The sequence below is a fragment of the Cibotium barometz genome, chromosome 10, assembly GCF_041138505.1.
Source record: "Cibotium barometz isolate CiBa-2024 chromosome 10, ASM4113850v1, whole genome shotgun sequence".
Classification (NCBI taxonomy): domain Eukaryota; kingdom Viridiplantae; phylum Streptophyta; class Polypodiopsida; order Cyatheales; family Cibotiaceae; genus Cibotium; species Cibotium barometz.
Genome location: NC_141055.1, coordinates 14650793 through 14673879, shown reverse-complemented (window position 1 = coordinate 14673879; position 23087 = coordinate 14650793). Strand labels below are relative to the sequence as shown.

The 23087-nt window shown below is 44.4% G+C and overlaps 1 protein-coding gene across 2 annotated transcripts; it reads right to left on the bottom strand.

The window, feature by feature from the left end:
• Positions 1–918: 918 nt before the first annotated feature.
• On the bottom strand, positions 919–22860 carry LOC147634588 (uncharacterized). Of its 2 annotated transcripts, none has more exons than XM_086803701.1 (6): positions 21979–22860; positions 2778–2855; positions 2513–2689; positions 2173–2271; positions 1709–1951; positions 919–1567 (listed from the first exon to the last, which is right to left on the bottom strand). In XM_086803701.1, exons 2-6 carry the CDS (start codon positions 2844–2846, stop codon positions 1274–1276), a joined length of 882 nt encoding a protein of 293 aa, XP_086659827.1. In that variant the 5' UTR covers positions 2847–2855; positions 21979–22860; the 3' UTR covers positions 919–1273. The 2 variants fall into 2 exon arrangements, with proteins under 2 accessions (XP_086659827.1, XP_086659829.1); XM_086803703.1 differs by having other exon boundaries at positions 22455–22477.
• Between the last annotated feature and the right edge of the window lie 227 nt (positions 22861–23087).

Below are 23087 nucleotides of genomic sequence, written 5' to 3'. Positions count from 1 at the left end.
ATGCAACCACTTCACCAAGGTGAATGATGTGACAGGGCGCACATTTTGATGCAGCCACATCAGCTCAAGCTGGAAATTCTGAAAAATAAGGCTGGTTGATTGAACGGCCCTGATCCCCCCTCTAACGACCCCCGTCCTTGATGGTTCATCTCTATCTCTATATTATCTTAAGGAAGAGTTTCACAAAGCTGCCACGTGGCAAGAATTGGGAGGTTCGGGAAGGAGAGGAGGAGGTTTGGGTAGAATTTGATTTTGGAAGCCTCAAAGGAAGTGCGAAGCACGGGTTCCCAACTAGTAAAATAAAAGAACACAATCCTAATAGTGTACCAACATTCACGAGTCTAAAGAGGGCAACGTCAACCAATCTGGTTAAAAGCATGGGTAAGAACCACTGCTATCATTAAGATGAGAACCATACATTCCTTTTGAGATGCCTGGTCCTTTTTAGGAAAAAAAAAACTACCTGGCCTGTTGCCTTGTTCTGGAGAGTAACAAAATGGCTGGCACTCTAGTTTGCTACCCAATCTGGAGTAACATGGCTTTTTTACAGAAGAGAGAAATGTGGGGGAAGAGGATGCCATTAATTCATCGCTTTTACAGTAAAAAACTGCACGTCTCCCAGGAGCCAGATAGAGGATTGATTAATAATAGCATTCATTGAGAGGTTTTTGCACGTGCTTGCAGATTTCCCCCGACTTTGCGACGTGGAGATACAAGTTTGTTCTTGAGAGCAACGTCTACTTGTTGCTGGCAGCAGAGGCTTGGTAACCACTGCTGCTCAACTACTACCACTACACACCACTTCATCACCACAAAGCTGAAGATAGAAAAGGTGAAGCTCATACAAATAGCTGTACAGACTTAAAGAAGACATGGGAATGGGAGCCACTTCCAGCACATGGCTATGAGCCCTTAACATTACAAAGCAGAAGCAAGATATTTAGACGGAGCAGAAATAGACAATACAAAATTGCAAGGACCAGAACCAAAAAGGTAATCCTCTGCACCAGTTTTTTTAATAAGTTTGTTGCAATCATGTCTTACCATTTGTGGCATTAACTAAGTTCATGTAACTATCATTCCTGACCATCTGCACCTAGGTACACTTACATGTAAACCCTGGGGAGCCACCCAGTTTTTAGACAGCATCCATGGATCCTAGGTTGATGTTTGAGAGATGAAACACCAAACACAATATGTTTGCGTTTAAAAAACCCAAAAATGCTACAAAAAGATAAGCACCAGCTGCGAAAGAGCAGGTATACGCCATTATCTAGGCAATTCCAGCCCCATCAGAGCACGCTGCCGCGTGCACGGCCACTGCTCCATCTGCCTTTATATTAAAAGATAATAAATCTTGCCAAGACAAAGCTGTCTTGATGTCGTCTTCTTTCATGACTTTGGCATACTCGTCTTTGTCAAACCTCCAAGCACTCCTCCCTCCGAAAGCTGATTCTAGCTGATCCAAGTCAAAAAGACTGTCCATAACCTTCTCACTTTCTTCGTCTTTGGCAAAGACAAACTTCACCTTCTTTTGTGTTTTGGGGTCAAGGAAGGGTTTCACAACCTGTAAAAAAGTGTGAAAAGTATGACCCAACTAGCAAGCAATGTTCATATTAAGCACCAAACGCAATGCAAGAAAACAAACATTCAGCCCCATAGTGTAGCATGGATATGAGTCAGAAGGACCACCCAAAAATACACTTACATTCCAGAATGTTTCAAAGATTTTTGGAGGATTGTAAAGAATGGCATATGCAAGTCTCTCGGGATAATGATCTTGAAGAACATGTGCTGTTTCACGGGCTGTCATCACAGGTATCATCGACATGTTCCAGCCTTCAAAATCCGCAAGCCACACCATTTGCTCCTGGTCAGGAGGTAAGTTCATTATGGCATTCTCCATGCAATACACCAGGTATTTTATCTGACCCTCCAGCTGATTCGTGTTCTGCCATTATTTAAAGCATATATATATTATATATATGTCAACCACTCGATGAAATTTGCATCACATGCTAGATGACTAAGGCTCTTTAGGGAGAGAACTGATGGGTGGGGAGTTTCAATGATGGATGGGCAATACTGCCCATTCAAGCTCACCATATCCCACCCATCATCACTTCTCTGACAAAAATGCACCGACTGGGGTGCAGTTACCACCTAAAATACCTGAGCTCCTGGACGCATTACAAGAACAGTCCTTCCTTCCCTATCACAAAAGTTTGCTCTGTAAATCTTTCCTGTCTCTGCTTCTTTGGCAACTTCATCCTGCAGCACATATTTACAGATACGAGAATTAGGGAATTCCAAGATAACTAAACTTGGTACTTCTGTTTAAGCAAAGAAGTGCTGCTTAACTTCACAACAATTTGGTATAAAAAAGAAAGAAATTAAATTTGAGGTTAAGTTCAACAAGACAAGGTAAATGGAAGTGGTGAAAAAGGGGATGGGGGGGAGAAAGATAGCTAACCTCAAGCTCAAGCCAAAACCTTAAGAGTTAAATACATACCCATTTGATTTCCTCCGGTTTATATTGTTGTCTCCACTTGATTGTTTCCTTCAACATCTTTCGAGACTTCTTCTGACTCCAGTTATTGGCTCTTAAATACCGATAGAGGCATGCATCAGTACAGAAAAGAGCCGTATGCCCATTTAATGGGCCTAAAGAGCTACGAAGCTCATTTAACTGCAGTCGCGTAGCAAACAAGGAGGAGTTATTCACATGTGGGGAAGCCAGAAGGATCGAGAGAAGCCAGTAACATACAATTTCTTACCTTAGCTTCCTCCTCTTCCGGAGAAAGAGGTCCGTGACGGCTTTTGCTTCCATTCTTCTTCAATGGCATTTTTGCTTTCTACAGTTCCAAAAAAAAAGGGTGGTGTTACTTTCAAAGAGCCAACACCCAAACTTCACTGATGGCATTTCAAATAATCATTTGGGGATTGCAAAACGAGTTTCACTGAGCACATTCAGTGAGTTTGTCACATGCATAAGCCCTCAGATGTCGTGTCATGCCTACTTCAGCAGTATACTTAGTAGTCTGGGTGGAAAAAAAGGCCATTTGTGAGCCCTACTTGCTGAAGGGACGAGCATAAAAAAATAGGGATGCAATAGGAGAGTAGTGCACATGTAATTTGGGAGATTTCAGTACCCTGAGGTAAAGAACTATGAGAATGACACCCTGAGAACAGATGGAACAGGCAGGCCTTTGTGTGCAGGTTTGGGCCTGTTTTAGGGAAAGTTTACAGCCTTTGGCAGCCTTCCCAGGAGCACAAGGTCCATACAGGGGCTGGGCATGTGAAAAAGGGAAAAGGGCCATCATTTAGAAGTTTTTATACAAACAATTCCCAGGCCTGTAGCCCCTTGATCGCAACAAACACACCAACTGTAGAGACGGGGCTGGAAAAGCAAGTATGGGATGGTGCAAATGCTAGGTTCACTTCTGCTGATCCAACACTGCCCAAATTACGGCCATGAGGGAAAGGGCTCGTTTTCAAGGTCCTGGATCCCTACTCCTCATGCGCTCTCAAGCACTCACTGGCTGCTCACCTGAAAGCTTCTCATGCCTCAGCACCCTTCTTTCCACTGGCTTCTCATCAAATGCACTTCCTGAGTGACTGGGTTCTATACTGCAATCCCTCACCCTGTCCCACTAAAGTGCAACCCACAAATGCGGTGAAAGCTCCACATCACAAAAAGTGACAAAGGAAGTAATTTTGCAATCGCATTGATGTTGGAGTAGAAAGTATAAGATGTGTTTGGTTTCTGTATACTTACAATCTATGCAAGTCAGAAGATAGCAATCCAAACACAAAATGAGAGGGTCTCTCGCTGATCGGCAGTTTTCAATAGCATTTATTGGATGGAGCAGCACCAAAAAGATTCAGGAACGAATCAAGATTGGCCGGGCAAAGATAAACATGACAAATCCAGCATAGGCAACATTTAGTGGGCCCCTAGGAAAATACCCTAAATAAAAGGGCAAGGAAAATGGGGATGTGGCCTAAAGTTAGTCTGAAGGTATTTACATGCACGACACAAAAGAATGGTAATCTAAGGTACACCCACAAATTCATCTCTTCATGTGTCATTGTTTGGCCAAGACTCAACACTTCACTGGCATCACCTAGCCAAGCTATCCAACTGTGCCCAATGCCATAAGACGGTAGAACAAACCATCACTGGCTGCATTCACAAGGGACCTTCTGGAAGTTAATCCACACAAGCTGGAGTACAGACAGTCATCCGGAAAGCCTATTACTAGCAGCAATGCACATACAGACTTAGCTAAGTGAGCTTAACAGCACTTCTTGCACACAACATGCAACATACACCATAATAGACTGTTGCATTCCAAGCATTACATATATGGCCCAAAACAGGAGTAGCATGAATACATGGAGCAATTCTCTGGTGCAAATCTTACAATGGCCATTCTCTATGATGCATCAGTTTCCGGTGAGAATAGTGAACTGTGGGGCCTGTTCACCTGCCAATGCTTGGCATGCCGGCAACTAGGTTCCCCATGGGCTGCCAACAGCAGGCTGAAGGCGCCCTGTTGGCTGCCGACAGGGTTCCCAACCCCTTTGTCAATGATGACTATGTTGATAATCGTGTTGATGAGGATGATGTTGCTTCTGATGCTGACTTAAATGCTGACTAATCAAGGATTAAGACTATTCATGTTCAAGATTAGCCATGGCACGGGCGTGCACGTGACATTCCCTTCTACTAAACTTGATGACGGGGTGGAGACTCTGTCATCCTTCCTCCCTGAACTTCTACTGACCTTGAACTGCTACTACTTGACTTTGACTGCTACTAACTTTGACTTTAACAGACTGATATTTTTGTCTGAACACCTCAACTCCTGATCTCCACTTCCAAGTCTTGATGAAGAATTGAACATCTGTTCACAGCTCTCCCCATGCCTGCTTTCCCTTAACCTTGACACAGCGTCGGGTCACCTACCGTAACTGATCATGCCTGTTTGCTAGGCCTTTCGAAATGATCTGAGAGCTTGATGAGGTACTGGGTATGCGTACCTGCCCTCAGGGAATGCTTCCTCTAGCTTAAGCTGTTGCAAACCAGCACCCTTTGTGCTGGAACTCTGCACTTTCCTTGGGACATAGCTTAGTGGGCTGAGCCTGAATGCTCTGATACCAATGTTGCATGCGCGGAAGCCTTGCTGTACTGATCCATATCCCTAAGCTTGATTAAGAACATTGATGCTAATTAAGAATGATTAAGACAGAGGAGAGAGAAGAAGAGAGTATTTAGTGTCAAGGTTTTTCTTGTATTAATATGGTACAAGAGGGTAGCTGAATGCTTGTACATGATGTAGGGCTATGGTCAGCCCCATAGGGGTGACCTTGGCCCCTTCAACATGATGTATGCTACACACATCAGGCTGAATCTTCCAATCTCAGCTAAGATCTCTGAGGAGATGGACGCAGTAGGGATGGCATTCTTTGATTCAGAGATGGAAAACTAAGGCCAGGGAAAGAAGGCAAGGGAACAAAGTGGATCAAATGCACATATCTCTACATCAGATTTGGAGTTGATTCAGATACGTGAGGCAAGGTTTTTATTGAAAAGGTTGCCAGGAAGGGAAGGATGACAGGTATGGGAGACCCTATGTGGAGGCAGGTGATGATGACAGTCATCCAAGGTCAAAAGTTGGACTCCCGTCATCAAGTTTAGCATAAGGGGATGTCATGTGCATGCACATGGACACACTAAATCCCTGGTTTGCATAAGATAAAGATAGATTAGGATTTTGGGGTTGCTAAGGCAGCCAACAACTTGTACCCTTTTTGTACATCTATGAATATACTGAATATACAGCCATCTCTATTCTCCTCTCTCTATTCTCTGTCTATGCTGAATGTTCTTGCATCATGTGTTCCTATGCAGTGCTTTGGGCTGAAAGAAGACTACCCGGATCTTTCGCGTGTTACAATGGCACTTGCTCCTGTGGTCTTTGCGTGTGAGAAGGAGAGGACGCAGAAGGTGGTAGACTCATGGTTGAACAATTGGAATGTGCACTCCATCCTTTTCCAGATGCCCAGTGTGTTTTATCTAATGTTAATTGTGGTTGAATACGGTTAAGTTAGATGCTTGGGTGACACGGGCTTTAGAAAGAATCAAAGCAGATTTCGCTGATATTTTCCTTGTTGAATTGCATCATGGTCTTCCGCCCAATCGATCCATAGATCATAGGATTAATTTGCTTCCAAGGTCTCAGTCTATGAGTAAAGCACCTTACAAGGTGAGCTTGAAGAGGATGAGATTGCCCCGTAGTTGTCGGAATATCTCAAGATGGGACAGATTCGCAAAAGTAAATCTTCCTAGGGAGCTCCAGTGCTTTTGAAGTACAAGGACGGGAGGTGGCGAATGTGCATGACTTGTAAAAAGTTGAATAGTTAGAATAAAAAATAGGTATCCCCTTCTTAGCGCGGATGATTTGATAGATAGTTTGCTACAATGCTGAATAGAGATAGTCAATGGTAGCACTACTCCTAAGTTGTTAACGACTCAATGATGATCAATGAATGAATATATATATATACCTAGATGAATCCAAGAACATGCCCAAATTCACCTTTCAGGAACATGCATGTTATATACTCATGGTAGTCAACCCACAAGACTATACAACTATCAACTCCATTATGCATAGTATGGACTAGATACTACGACATCCCCACTAACATCATCAGTGCCCAATAGTGAGTGTAGAACTCTGTATCAAGATATGCTCTCACAGTGCACACACGCACTCCACCGACCCTAATAATAATGTCCAACTAGGTGTGTTCACACAATAACCCAATAACCCTGTCCACATTGGGCTGCTCATTGGGCACCTAGACAATATTACAAGGATTTGACACAATAGCCCTTACAAATACATAAATCTGGCCACATACTCGACCAGCCAATGGATAGAAGCAAGTCCACCTCACATTTGGGAGAGTGTGCACGTGACAGTTTTAGACGAGGACTAAGAGGTCATACCACCTATTATCAGTGCTTGATTCGAAACGGGATGTTGTTTCAGGAGGGATGATAGAGGTTGCATAATGGATTGTGCTAAGATTAGGAGGAGGATCCTATTTGAATGTCATGCTTGTACGGTAGGTCAACTAACTTATGATTTGGTCAAACCAATGTTTTACTAACCTAAAATGAAGGCGTTATGTGGTGAAAAGTCATCAGTGTGAAGTGAACAAGGCTGAATACCTTACAACTGCGGAGTTATTACATCCTCTAGAGATTCCTTTTAACAAGTGATCCATGGATTTTATTATCAGATTGCTACGAACCAACAGAGAGCATGATGCTATCCGGATGCTGTTAGACAAGCTAACTAATATGGCAAGATTTTTACCCACAAGAATGACTGCGAATGACTGAATTGGCACGGTTTGTTAAGTAGCTTTTCTAGTTTTATGGTCTACCTGGTGACCTAGTGACTACCAGGGATTCAGTTTTCTGGTTCTAACAGCTAGTTTTCCAAAATTGGAGACTACAATGAGTATGAGTTGTAACATGCAGCGGAAGTATTCGTAATAAAGGATCCTGTCATACAAGTCTCACACCACCTTCTGTATCCTTAGTTTCGTGAGTTTAGCAATCCAATTTTATGACTTCAAACTTTAAGAGATTTAGAGAGAGAGAGAGAGAGAGAGATAAACTATACACCGTATGGTGTCCCAAATTACCCACTGAAGGGCCCCCTATCCCGTTACCGGAATAGTATTTGCTTTATTACTTTGAAGAGACTGACTTTGGACTGACGATAAGCCAAACACAAGATCTCGGAGAACCAAAAGTCCGGCTGAATTGTAAACGGCTGTAGAAGCACCAATGATGACCAATCTTGAGCCTATGCACTCTTCCCAATGGAATGAGGGAAGGCTGCAAATCTGAGGCTAAGGTAGGGGCTGATTGGGACTGTTTCTAGGCTGTGAATGAATGCTGAATTGAATATGAATGCTGAGTTTTACCTTCACCAAAGTGAAGTAGCAAAACGATGAAGATAGGTATGTAGAAAACGCAAGGAATTCTGAAGGCTGAATGCTGTATGCTGATGCGTTTTGATGATGGATGTTGATTGCACATGCATTGATGCTCCTAGATGTTGAAGGATGAAATGCTGAGGGTTGAGGTGAAGAATGCTTCAATCGCTTATGCTCCTTTGTGCTGAAGGCTCCAACGTTGATGGCTGATTTATGATATGATTGAATGAATGGTGCAATGTTGAACTATTTATATGCACAACATGAGCAAGTCGGCTAGCTGAAACTGGCCGACTGCTTCATGTTCTGCCAATAAATGCATAAAGGTGATAACAATATAAAAAAATGCTGAATAAATACTAAAAAATGTGAAAAAAATACCAGATAAGCTGATGCTTCTGCAATGGTCTAGATGGCCTACTTGCATATGGGATGAATGCTATGCATAAATGCACACATGTCCTGATGCAAACTCTAAGGCTTCTATGACAATGGGTTAAGGGACTTGACTGACTCACTCACTCACTATGGCTGAGGAATGACCTATGTAGCTCGTGCATAACATATCCTGGACTAAGGATTACAATGGGGTCACGATGTACGACAATTATCATCCTAAAGGGTACTAATACTGTATAATGTTGCATTGATGATGATGATGAGCCATCTTGTCACCATGCACCACAGTGCAAAGTGTATGTGGCATTCCCTCCTGCTTAGCTTGGCGGCAGCCTGCAGGTTCATGGCTTCCAAGTAGTCCGCCAATAACTGGGGGTACTCTTGAAAGAACTCCTCGTCTAGCCAAATGGCTTTGTGGGTACCTCGATCTCGGAACTTCGTATAGAACTGACGTATTCGTCGACCGAAACCATGATTCCAACGATGAAGAAAGATCTGCTCAGACTCAATGACTTCTGCTTTGTCTACCACGTCTGGTTGCTGTTCATCTGAAACATCAAACACTTCTAGTCCAACATATGGTTTTAGCCAAGAAACATGGAAAACATCATGCATCATGGAAGAGCTGACTCCGTCTGGCTTACCAATCACTCCTTTGGGCACTTGGCATGGTTTGAAGACACTTAAGTGCTTGGTGGTCTGTTTTGACTGTGAAAACCTGTCCATAAAGGGAAGAATTCCAATGTTTGAGCGTTGTGATCACACCGAAAAGCTCTTTGTCATAAACTGAATAATTCTTTTCGGCAACGTCCAACTTTTGATTGTGGTAGGCCACGGGTCTATTTTCCTACTCGAGAACTGCACCTATGGCTACATTGCTTGCATCGGTAATGATCTCAAAAGGTTCATCCCAAGATGCTAACTTCAAAACAAGCGCTTCTAAGGCAGCTTTTTAGAGTGCACAGAATGCATAAGCACCTTGCCTATGACTGTGACTTTTTGTTTACGAGTCTTCACCCACTTAAGCAAGTCGGTAAGAGATACTGCCAAGTTGGAAAACTAGTGAACATGGGTGCTGTAGACTTGGCAAAGACCTACGAAAGAACGGATCTCTTGGGCAGTCTGAGGAATGTCCCAATCCAAGATCTCTTGAACTTTTGAGGGGTCCAATCGAATCCCATCGGAACCAACGATATAGCCCAAGTATTGAACCTCTTTAACGCCGAAGATAGACTTTTTGGCGTTTAGGTAGAGCCCATTATCTCGCAAAAGTTGCAAGACTTTCTCCACATCTTTCTCATGCTGCTCCACAATGGCTGAGAATACAAGTATGTCATCAAGAAAGATGAAGACACACTTACCAATGAGGACTGTGAAAATCTTGGACATCATTTTATTGAAGGTTGCGGGTGCATTTGTAAGCCCAAAAGACATGACTATGAACTCGTAGTAACCACGCTCTATCCAGAAAGCTGTTTTTGGAATGTCAGCTTCGAAAATGCGGACCTTATGGTAACCACTCTTGAGGTTGATCTTAGTGAAAAAATTTGCACCATCTAAACGCTCCAAAATGTACTCAATCCTTGGCATAGGAAACTTATTCTTAATGGTGAGTTTATTCAATGCCCTGTAGTCTACACAAAGGCGTGCAGACTTGTCCTTCTTTTGGAAGGATAGAATGGGTACAGCAAATGGTGAGAAAGAAGACCGAACGAATCCGGCTCAGAGGAGATCAGATAACTGTCTTTCTAGCTCGCCCTCTAAAGTCTTGGAAAGACGATAGGGGAACCTACTAGGAGATTCTGATCCAGGGACCAAATTGATATGATGGTCCTCAGGACGTGATGGGGGAAGACTGGGCGGGAGATCGTCCCTAAGCATAATGTCCTCATGTCTAGACAGGAGGTCTGCTAACTATGGGACTAAAGATGAGATAGCTGCTACCGATGAGGTGGAGGCTGTCTGAGCACGAACATAAAGTAGTGCCCCTTCCGCTCCCTTGCGGATAGCTCGTTGGGCATGGAGGTGCAAAATCAATGGGATGCCAAGAATGCTTCTATCCCCACGAATCATAACGGGCTCAGGAAAACCTTTACAGATAGTAAAAGTGTCATGTCCCCAATCGGGAATAGGCTTATATTGACGAAACCACTGGATTCCTAAGATTGTCACACCCCAAAAGAGCCAAGATAATGAAATCTCATTGGAATGAGGTCTTTTGAACTTCAAAGGCAAACTGCTGTGCCTTCTGAGATATGTGGGTGCGGAGACCAGGTGTGAACCCGTCCACATCCAAATGATATAGCACTAATGTGTAGCTCATCTTGTTAGCCAATTGGGGAGAGATGGCATCCTCAAAACTGCCCATGTCAAATAGGACTACAAACTGTCGGCCCTGGACAGAGCCATAAGCTCGGATGAGGCTTTTCTGTGCAGCATCGCTCTCACCCTCTTGCTTAGCATCAAATACCACGAATGGCATAGGATGCATAGAAGGTAGAAGCTGAACTGCATTTGTGGTAGTAGGCGGGGCTGGAGGAGCTGGAGCTGCTGTGGCAACTATGGCCGAAGGAGCTTTGGAGGCTTGCTCCGCTTGCCATTTGTGGCAATCCTTCTTACCATGCCTGATGGTATGACAGAAAAAGCTTATGTTTTCTGACTGGTATTTCCTTTGCTCCTCTGGAGGAAGATAACCTCCAGTGATGCCTACTTTAGCCTTTTTCTCAGGGGTTTTCTCAGGCTTAGATTCCTTATCCTTCTTACCCCCTGAACTATAGCTATTACTGTCCTTCTTAGCATCTTTAGAAGATGCATTACGTTTCCTTGGCTACCCAGCAGATTACTGTTGCTAGGATTTGGTACTGGACTGCAATGACTGCTTAGTCTTGCCTCCGTTCATCTTCATTTCTTCATTTTGAGCCAAAGTCAAAGCCCGGTCGTAGGTACTGGGTTCAAAGTTATGAACTGTGAACCGGATATTAGGATCTAATCTACGAATGAATTGATCCATCTTGGGCTCCTCAGCTAACCCTAATTGTTGTGCTAAAGTGATAACCTTTCCGGAAAACTCAAGCACGAGTAACCCGTTCTGTCTGAGTCCATAGAACTCATCTGCCAAGCTGGTCATATACTGGGAAGGGAGAAATCTGGTCTTTAGGTCATGGACAAATGTATCCCAGCTAAAAGTTAACACCTGTGGTCTGGTCTGTATGAAGACTAGCCCAATGCTGCCACCAAGTGACCGCCTCACTCGTAAGGTGGGGAGCCGCTACGTGGACTCTTATCCTGCAGATCTGTAATCCTAGCTAAAGGAAAATGAGCAGTAAATTGATGAATGAATTGATTAATTGCTAAATGATTACACTTACAATCATACTTACTAAAATTTGGTTGAATCCAAATGACGGTAGTCAATGTCACGAGTTGCTGGCTGGTGGCACCTAAGGCTGGAAAACTGAAGAGAGGTGCTGATATCTAAGATGCATGGCCTCCTTTTCCCTTTGGTGCTCGAGTAACATACGTTCTCGATTGAGCTCTCGTTGGTGCTCCCAAGCGGCGAGTTCAACCTAACGCCGGTCTTCTTTAATCCTGCGTCGGGCTCCCTCATAGTCCCGTCTATCTGCTTTTCTTGTTGTTTTCTTGCTTCAACTTCAGTTTTTTCTTCTCTCCGTCGAACCGTCTTCTCTTCTTTGTTGTTCCATCTGAAGAAGAGGGAGATGTAGTCGGGGGTTGCTGGAGGAGGAGGAGGTCATGCTGTTGTTGCCTCCAAGAGTTGGAGACGCTCCATAAGCAGCTGGTTCTGAGCTCTAAGTAGAGCTATGGTGTCTACGCGGTAGTCAGAAGAGCAAGGTCTCCTTCGAGGGAAACGTCTTCCGGCTGATGTGTACTCTCCTCTATAGACATGATGCTGAAATCAGAACTCGTGCCCGAATGCAATCTGACCATCCAAGGATGCCCTCACACTACGATGCGGTGTGTGTGGACAAGCGGAATCTGATACCAATGTAACATGCAACGGAAGTATCCGTAATTAAGGATCCTGTCACACAAGTCTCACACCGCCTTTTGTATCCTTAGTTTCGTGAGTTTAGCAATCCACTTTTATGACTTCAAACTTTAAGAGATTTAGAGAGAGAGAGAGAGAGAGAGAACTATACACCGTATGGGGTCCCAAATTACCCACTGAAGGGCCCCCTTTCCCGTTACCGGAATAGTATTTGCTTTATTACTTTGAAGAGACTGACTTTGGACTGACGATAAGCCAAACACAAGATCTCGGAGGACCAAAAGTTGGGCTGAGCTGTACACGGCTGTAGAAGCACCAATGATGACCAATCTCGAGCCTATGCACTCTTCCCAATGGAATGAGTGAAGGCTGCAAATCTGAGGCTGAGGTAACGGCTGATTGGGACTGTTTCTAGGCTGTGAATGAATGCTGAAATGAATATGAATGCTGAGTTTTACCTTCAACAAAGTGCTGTAGCAAAACAATGAAGATAGGTTATCAAAATACGCAAGGAATTCTCAAGGCTGAATGCTGTATGCTGATGCATTTTGATGATGGATGTTGATTGCACATGCATTGATGCTCCTAGATGCTGAAGGATGAAACGTTGAGGGCTGAGGTGATGAATGCTTCAATCGCTTATGTTCCTTGTGCTGAAGGCTCCGACGTTGATGGCTGATTTATGATATGATTAAATGAATTGTGCAATGCTGAACTATTTATATGCACAACATGAGCAAGTCAGCTGGCTGAAACTGGCCGACTGCTTCATGTCCTGCCAATAAATGCATAAAGGTGATAATAATAACATGGAAAAATGCTAAATAAATACTAAAAAATGTGAAAAAAATACCAGATAAAGTTTTGATGCTTCTGCAATGGTCTAGATGGCCTACATGCATATGGGATGAATGCTATGCATAAATGCACACATGTCCTGATGCAAACTCTAAGGCTTCTATGACATCTATATGCATGAATTAATCTCTCCAAGTGGTTTAAGGGACTTGATTGACTGACTGACTCACTAAGGCTGAGGAATGACCTACGTAGCTCGTGCCTGACATATCCTGGACTGAGGATTACAATGGGGTCACGGCGTACAACAATTATCATCCTAAAGGGTACTAATACTGTATAATGTTGCACTGATGATGATGAGCCATCTTGTCACCATGCACTACAATGCACAGTGCATGTGACATGAGTTCCTTTGGTCATCCTCAATCTGATGGGAAAAGAGAGAGAGAGAGAGAGAGAGAGAGAGAATCAAGTTTTGAAGGATATGCTTCGTGCATACGTCTCCACGTGACCATGTGATTGGGAGAGGAACATACCTATGATTGGGTTGCCTACAAAAGTACTAAAAGCATTATGCTACTAGTTACACTCTGATTATGTTGATGTACAGATATCAACCTAGATCTCCGATAACTATGGGACTTAAGGGCATTAAGATTGATGTGGCTAGAGATTACTTAGTGGATATGCAAGAGATGCTAGTGAATGCACGGGAATCTATCATAAGTGTTCACGATAAAGCATAGTGCTGATGGGAAGCGTTCACTGAGGGAGTTATCCAAGGGAATGCTAGTATATCTCAAAGCATCCATGTCAAGTTTCCATGCAAGAAGCTCTTGATCTCTTATTCAAGCCTCATGTAAAAAATGTGAGAGAGAAGAAGAAGAACTCAAGAATAGCAAAAATAACCCTAGCTTGGCATACCATGTTTAACCACCCAACCATTATATATACCAGTGACCTCGAATGTCTAGTCTGTACCTTACCAGCCACACACCATACTCACACGCCCCTTGTGTCCCCGTTGGTACCCCCATGCTACAAATCATTGGGTCTTTGGCCTACAACCGTCACCCATAAACGTTACCCGTTCACAGTTATTATTATAAGCGGTGATGTGCAATAGTATGCTGCCATTGGTTTTCCCACGCAACGTACGCGTGTTCCACGCATTACTGGCATGTAAATCCCACGTATTAGTGTGTACACATCCCACGTGTTGCCACGTGGGATGTGTCGTAACATTCTTTCCCCCTTTTAGAAATCATAGAGTCGTAACATTCTTTCCCCCTTTTAGAAATCATCGTCCTTGATGACAAACTGAGAATAACGCTTACGAAATTGAAACTCCGTTTCCCAAGTTGCATCTATCAAGGGATTTCCTTTCCATTTTACAAGGAACTCTCGAAGAATACAATTTCACAATCGTCTTTCTCTTCGTTCCAGGATCTATTCTCGTCCATGATCTTCTTGATCATATTCCTGCAAAGCAATCATACCATCAACTAAATTATCACCATCGTGAAGATAATGCTTCAATTGACTCACATGAAATACTGGGGTGGACACGACAGTCATGTGGTAAGTCTAACTTATAAGCCACATCTCCGACTCGTTTCAAAATTGTCCATGGCCCACAATATCTAGGTGACAACTCAGTAGATTTACCCGCACCAAGCGTCTTGCTTCTCTGAGGAACAAGTAGAAACACTTTCTCCCTCTTTAAAAGAACGAGCTATCCTCTTTGGATTAGCATACTCAACCGCTCGATCCGTAGCCCAACAGATATAATCTCGATCTCTAGCTAAATTTAACTACATATGAGTCAAAAATTCAGCTACACTAGGTGTTTTTTGAGGTAATCCAATTGTACCTGGCATCAATGGATTATACCCATAATTCAATTCAAACGGAGAAAAGCTTGTAGAGGAATGCTTGCACGAATTATACACAAACTCCAATAAAGGTGGATACTTTTTCTGTCGTTCCCCAACATAAGCTCTCAACATATCCTCCAAGACTTGGAGGACTCTCTTGGTCTGACCATTAATCTATGGATGATCACCGCTACTCATACAGAGTTGTGTGCCAAGTTTACTTAAAACATTCTGCCAAAAATTACCTCTAAACCACGGATCTCTATCCGACACAATGGATTCTGACAAGCCATGTAATTTAAACACATTGACAAAAAATAATTCCGCTACTTGCAGAGCTTCAACTTTGTTCGTAGTAAGAACAAAATGTGCCATCTTAGAGAACCTATCCACAATAACAAAGATAGCATTACAACCTTTCCTTGTGGGTAAACCCATAATGAAATCCATGTAAATACTTTGCCATTTCCTCTCTAGAATAGGCAACGGATGTAATAATATGGGTGACTTCACACACTCGAATTTAGTCACCTGATGCTGTAAACAAAGTGTCACATAATGAATAACATGTTTCTTCAACTCTGGCCACCTGTAGAAACGTTTAATGAGCTCAATGGTTTTCTTAATTCCCGCGTGTCCATCACACGGACTATCGTGACATTCTCGTGTCACTAATGCCCTCAAATTATTTGAGTCCGAAAAGCATATCCTGTGAGTGCAAAAGGACGAAAGGACCAAATGTGCGAGAGGTCAGAGAAAATCAACACAGCATGAAATGAATGAATGAGTGTATGTATAATGGTGGATGAAATCCTGTACAAGAGACCCTCTAATGTGAGGTGACTCTGAGTAGAAGACCGGCGAAGAAGCAAAAACGAGGTCGGAGCTAAAGCACGGTCGGTGACAAAGGCTCGCGTCGATGTGAGGCAAAAACACTCCATGAGGTGGTCAGTGTTGAATGAGCAGAGAGGAGTGTCGTCCCGATGTCAAATGATAATGATAATGAGCAGAGAGGGCGTGTGCTAATGATGAGCACAGAGGGCTGTTGTCCCAATGATGTGATGATGATGAAGCAAAGATTTGGGCTGCTGTCCCGAGGTGAACTGCAAGAGAAAAAATGCAGAAGTGATGGAGCAGAGACTGCCCTATTGTCCCAATATGTGCTGCAGCAAAAAACGCTAATATGGTGAAGACCCGGGCTTTTGCAGAAGTAGGCCGACAGCAGCAACAGAGAATCTCAAGTATGATGTTAAATGTGATGTGGTGATGATGAACGATGCTGCTGATGTTGCAGAGGTAGCGCCGATAGTAGAGTCGATTGATTATCTGTTGTCTTATGGCGGAATTAGGAGGCTTTGTATATATATGCTGTTGGGCTGCTGGTCGGCCCAAGGGTGACTTTCGGCCAGTAGCAAGACACAGAAAAAACATAATAAATCTTTTTTTGGGCTCGATAAAATACCAGATTTGGGTATATTTTCACACACCCCCTCTTAGGCCAAAAATGGTACCACGTGACAAGATGAGAAGGATGGTAAGTGAAGGAGGCCAATGAGGTGATAGCTCAAGTGGTGAAGGTGTTTGCCTAGGACCAAGAGGTCCTGGGTTCGAAACCCCCCTTGGTGCTTCCTTGGCAGCATTGCCTTCGGGTGGATAAATAAGCACCTACGCCGCCTACAGACAGTGAAAAATTAGTAACTATGGGAGGATCTTGGGCCAAAGACCAATTGGGAAAAAAAAGAAAAAAAGAAAAAAAAAGATAAGGATGGTAATTGGGTGAAGAGGAACATGAAGAAGTATTTAGCTTTGGGTAAGGTTGGTTGTCGTGGGTGTAGATCATGTGCTCTTCGTCTTTTGTAGAGTCTTTTGAGTTTGGGCTGTCCAGAGAGAGGATGAGTGTGACTTGACAAGCACCACCCAAAGATGCTTAGCCACCACCTTGGTGTGGTGGCAATAGCCGGCAGATATCACAACCAACGGCAATGCGGTTGCAACAACGAAAACAATCAGACGACAACTAGCACGACAACGGAAATCCGACAGCGATCAATGGAAACTCACTGTCTACATAAAAACGAACATCTGCAGTGATGATCTTTTCTCCACGTCTTTGCAAGCTCAAGCTTGCTGCAAGCCTTCCTCCATAGCCAAGAACAAAACCCTAAGATGTCAGGCTTCCATGCAAGAAGTTCTAGATCTCTGATTCAAGCCTCATGTAAAAAACGTGGGAGAGAAGAAGAACTCAAGAATAGCAAAAATACACTTAGCTTGGCATATCATGTTTAACCACCCAACCATTATATGTCCAGTGTGTACCTTACCGGCCACACACCATACTCACACGCCCCTTGTGTCCCCGTTGATAACCCCCATGCTACACATCACTAGGTCTTTGGTCTACAACCGTCACTCACGAACATTACCCGTTCACACTTATTATTATAAACGGTGAAGTGCAATAGTATGCTGCCATTGGTTTTCCCGCGCGACGTCCGCATGTCCCACATATTACTAGCGTTTAAATCCCACGTATCAATGTGTACGCATCCCGCATGTTGCCACGTGTAAGGGTCGTAACAATCCAAGAGTTCTCAGACATTCTAGACGGTCTCCTAGGATATTGTGGACCTTACCGTATTCTTAAAAAAAATTGGTGAGGTGACCTATAAACTAGAATTGCCTCCTAATGTGCAAGTTTATTCACTTTTTCATGTGCGAAGACTCAAGGAGAAAGTGGAAGTTGAGGATAATGTTGTTACGCCTCAAGAACTTGTAGAGGTTGAGGACTTGTCATTTGTTCCACATGAGCCGAAGATCATTATTGACTTCAAGGAAAGGCATCTTGGAAATAAGGTGATCCCTGAATTTACGATTACGTGGAAAGATAGGATAGAGGAGTCAACTTGGGACCTCATTCAGGAGTGCACATATGAGGAGGGGAACTTCATTACATCCTAATACTAATTCTCAGGATTAGGACCTAATCTGGCAAGACTAGGGAAGCCCTGACATTAGGGAAAGCAGGCTGATACACGTCGCTAGGATTCATTCTTAATAAATCCATGGATACTAGCTCTTTATGACAAGATGGTTATTAATAGCAATAGTAGTCACTATATAAGTGACTTATGGGTTATTATCACTATGGATTGACAATTGGTCTATGACTCAACCAAGAGTTGTCATACTCTTGTCATGGACATGGCAGATCACAAATTGTCACGACCACAAGCTGGTTGTATGGGACACCGGGGTTGCCAAATATGGATTTGTGAGACTGATCATTAACCCCTGGCTCGGGGGAGTTTTTTGGACACGGACCATGGTTGGGTGGTGAGCTTGCCTGCACCCTCCTATGTTGTTTGTACTAATCCTTGTGTTTAGCCTGTGTTTTAGGAATGACCCTATTAGAAGTCATCTCCTGTCTATTTTTATACACCAGGGCCTTTGTTGTGGGTGTGCCCGCCCTTATGAGGTGTTTTCTCATCTTTCCCCACTCTCCGCATTTTCCCCTATTTTTCCCATTTTTTCTGTGGCTTGGGAGGCAGCCCTGAGGAGGCAGGAGGACCCAGTAGCTGGCCGACTGATGGCACTGGTCCACGACTCCATTTCTGAGATGGCCGACTGCTGGCACCTGGCCGACTGGCTGTTTTTTGCTGGTCGTGGAGATTCAGGACCAGTCGGTTGCCTGTAGCACAGGCCGACTGGCATATGGGGCCATATAAATAGGCCCCCAGCCCCCCATTCCATTTTGTATCATACTACGGGATCTTCTTGTGTATATAGAGCAGAGTTACACGCCTCTATGTCTCTCTCTTGTGCTGTATTTTTTTCTGCATGCGTTTTTGCTCTTGTGTTCCCAGATCTGGTCATCATCTCCGCTGCGTATTCTGACATGGTATCAGAGCCTAGGCTCTAGATAGTTCTTGGGATTTGTGTGAGCAAGAGGGGGACTGTTGTGTTGCTGATTGGACTTTACGGGACTGTTCGGGAAGAGGAGAAGCAAGAGGACGGCGGGCTGATTTGCTGGACAGCCACTTGCAGGTGTTAGTTCTTCTTTGTTCCCACCCACCCACCCTTTTCAGAGTACATCCCCGCAATGGCAGATCTGTTTGAGATGGCCGAGAGGCATGTGAAGATCTTGACACTCCCCACGTTCCCGGTGGATCGTCAGTTGGACGGGAGTAACTACGGCATATGGAAGGTTATGATGGAATCTGTTCTGGAGTCTTACGACCTCGCTGATTTCGTCGTTGTTGGGGTTCCACGGCCGGAAGTAGAGGAAGGGGAGTTACCGTCGATCCGAAAGGACCGGGAGGCTCAGACACAGATGTGGGATCGTGTCAACGCCAGGGTCCGTTCGTTTATCTTTCTCAACTGCACACCGCAGGTAATCAATCATGTAAAGCATGTGACGCTGGCCAGAGGTATATGGCAGCATTTGGCCTCTCTTTACAACAGGGTATCGCCCATGAAGAGGATTTCCTTGGAAGTACAGATGCGGTTTATGAGCCCTGCAAAGTCGTCGACGATGCGGGAGCATATTAACAAGCTGCAGGCTCTTCAGCAGGAAGTTCTTCGGGCTGGGAAGGAGATATCGTCAGAGGACATGGCCATAACGTTGCTATCACACGTGCCCTCTCAGTACTCAGCATTTTACTCGTCTGTGATTACCAGTGGCAGGCTCAGCACCATCACGTGGGAGGAGCTTGTGCCCATGGTCCTGGACCAGGAGGAACGATTCACGAACCCTCCTCAGGGTGGAGGTTCGGAGGCCTTAACTGGCCAATGGTCGAAAGGCCGTAACACGGGCAAAGGGACCGCGAGAAACTAAAGGCAGAGAGGACCTGTAATGATTGTGGCGAGAAAGGCTACTATTGGAGGCAGTGTCCCAAGCGGAAGACCAAGAAGGGTGAAGATTCCTCAGCAGCAATCATGAAGACTTCAGCTTTTGTGCACCTGGAGGTGGTGGACACCGATGTTTCATTTTCTTCAGGCAAGGAGGAGACTGGAGGACTCTCCGCAACGGATGCTCGGGAGTGGATTCTAGATAGTGGTGCTTCCAGACACATGACTCCTTCCCGTTCCGGTTTACAAGATCTCTGCAGGCTTTCTGGTCAAATTCTTACTGGCTTTCTGGTCAAATTCTTACTGGGGATACATCCACTATCCCAGTTCACAGTGAGGGCAGGATGGAGATAGTTCCCGATGGCAGAGGGGGGAAGCATTCCTCCCAAGTGTTGTATGTTCCGTCACTTGGTTTTCATCTGTTGTCAGTGCATCAGGTTTGCAAGACTGGCGTACGGGTGGAGTTTGATGAGCATTTTGTTGCTCTCCGGGACAAAGCAACAGGCCAAGTGGTTTGAGAAGGCGGAGTGGAGAATGGAGTTTACAAGCTTTCAGCACTCTCTCTCCGGGACAAAGCAACAGGCCAAGTGGTTTGAGAAGGCGGAGTGGAGAATGGAGTTTACAAGCTTTCAGCACTCTCTCTCCCAGGTCCTCAGGTTTGTGATGAGTGGCAGTCTGGTAATGGCCACTTAAGTGTGGATACGCTGCAGGTGCAGGCTTTCCAGGACCAGATGGTGGATAGCTTACCAATAGATGGCAGCAATTGACAGGAACTTTCCAGTACTGATGTTGGTAGTTCTTGTGTTCGTCAGTCAGAGGAAACTGAACAGGTAACCCATGCTTTGATGTCTTGTAGTATTCGGGACAAAAAACCTCCTGTAGATGAGGATGTTCTTTCCACAGGGACCTTTCGGAAAGTCAGGCAGGTGGCAGTTGATTACTTGCAAAAGGAGGTGCATGCCCCAGGCTTTGTGGTTCCGGATTCAGAGGGGGTGGTTGACAGGTTTCAGAAGGCCTGGCATGGTCTTCATCAGGTTTCCAGGACTTGTTTTTGCACCATAACAAGTGTTGATCCTTGTGAGCAGTGTGATGCCTCTTTGACTCAGAAGCAGAATGGTTCATTGATCTGGTTGATGGACACCAGATTGGACGGGAGCTTCCTGATGAGGTAGTTGAGCTCATGGTTGCGGATGACTCTTTGGGAGGCAGCATTTTGTATCATACTACGGGATCTTCTTGTGTATATAGAGCAGAGTTACACGCCTCTATCTCTCTCTCTTGTGCTGTATTTTTTTCTGCATGCGTTTTTGCTCTTGTGTTCCCAGATCTGGTCATCATCTCCGCTGCGTATTCTGACAGACCCTCACGGAATCTTACACATGCATCATGAAACAAAGTGATCCAAGCAACACCAATCAAATGAGGTGAACTAGCTACGACAAGAAGAGAAGAAATCAAAAAGTCATAATCTACAAAGCCTAGGAAGATAGGGTTGCAATCCGCAAGCAATCAGATGCCAATATACATATATTACATGTGATTTTGGGGTCAAGAGCTTAAGTAATTGAGACGTCACAGACCCAGGACTAGACTAGATAACACAAGGCAGTACCAAGACCTTAGTTTTACCCAGGGAAGCAGAGGCTTAAGGATTACATTTAGCCCTTCCAAACATGCATGCTTGTGCATCTGATTGTGTACCAGATTCAAAAACGTTCATCGCAGAGATGTGCCTAATTCTAACATGCATACACTTGACTACGAGACACAGCAAAGATACTTGGAGGTACTCCTAGCTGCATGCACACCTTTATTGTCTGTATCAGTTACATGCTTAGCCTCAGCCTTTTGTCTCGATTTCCTACAGAGCTTCCACTTGTATTTCGCTCGACTTTTGTTAATTTTGGTTACATGCAGTTACGCTAATGATGTATTATCATGGTCTCATAAACCCTTGGAGATTTGACCAGGAGAGAGAGTTGATTCTGAAACATAACAGACACAATGAACCTGAAAAGCTACCTGGAGTGTGGCTGAAGGCGAGTGCGATCCAAATATCTGCCTTTTCAGAATTGTAGCTACGGCCAAAACTTGATTTAGCAAAATGACAACTTGAGAACTTCCAAAATTGATCAGATCAATAACAAAATCCGCCTGCTCCGCTGCAGATCGGCAGGGGGTGAGCCTCTAAGACCACCGCACAGAAAGCTTGAGGTCTGGTAGCATGGATGCACAATTTTGAAGCTATGGCAGAAATGCCAGATCCAAAATGCTGCACAGGAGAATTCTTGAGCCTATGCAGCAGCTTAGTGGATATTTTAGCTATGGAAGGATCTACACTGGTGAAAATATGGCTTTCCAGTATTAAAACGCTCAACTGCAAGCTCCCGACTTGAATTGTGCAAACAACTACTGCGCAGAAAACTGAGCGGGTCTGACCTGTCTTTCTAATGTGCAGAGATATAACTATGACAGAGCAATCTCTTCTCCAGACTCACCAAAGTCGATGTTGCTCCGTAAAGCAGGTAAAATCCAGAAACCCGAGCTCAAGCGATGGCGAAGCTTCACTAGGGGCGAAACCTTCGCGCAAGAGCTATGGCGATATGGCTATAGCAACCTACGAGCTATGGCAATGGCGGAGTAGCCGCAGTTCGAAGGGAAGGGGTCGAGCTATGGCTATGGCGAGCGAAGAGAACGACATCGTTGTGTGTGTTAGGAGGCCTACCTAGACTACCTGTTTGCCTTGTGTTTCAACGCGCAGACCACTTCGGGAGATCGTGGGGGGGTCGAGCGGTTTTCGCCTGAAAATGGGCTTCTAAACGCGTGCCTGCGCTGGGCACAAAAATGAAAAAGAGGGGAGAATCGAGATTTTTCCTTGTCTCTGGCTCGTTGTCGGGTGCCTGCAGAGGAGAATTTTTCCCCTTCTCTGGCTCGTCCTAGCTTTGGGATTGCACTCGTTGCTAAGTTCTACACTATTATCTAGGATTATATCTGACGACTACCACGTGGCTGAGCGTGACTGACGGCCACGTCGCATCTGGCATTTTTGTACAATATTATGGTTTTGATTGAAGGGAAAGATGACGTGGAACAGCACCATGCACCTTTACGGTTGAAAACAAGGTTTCTAA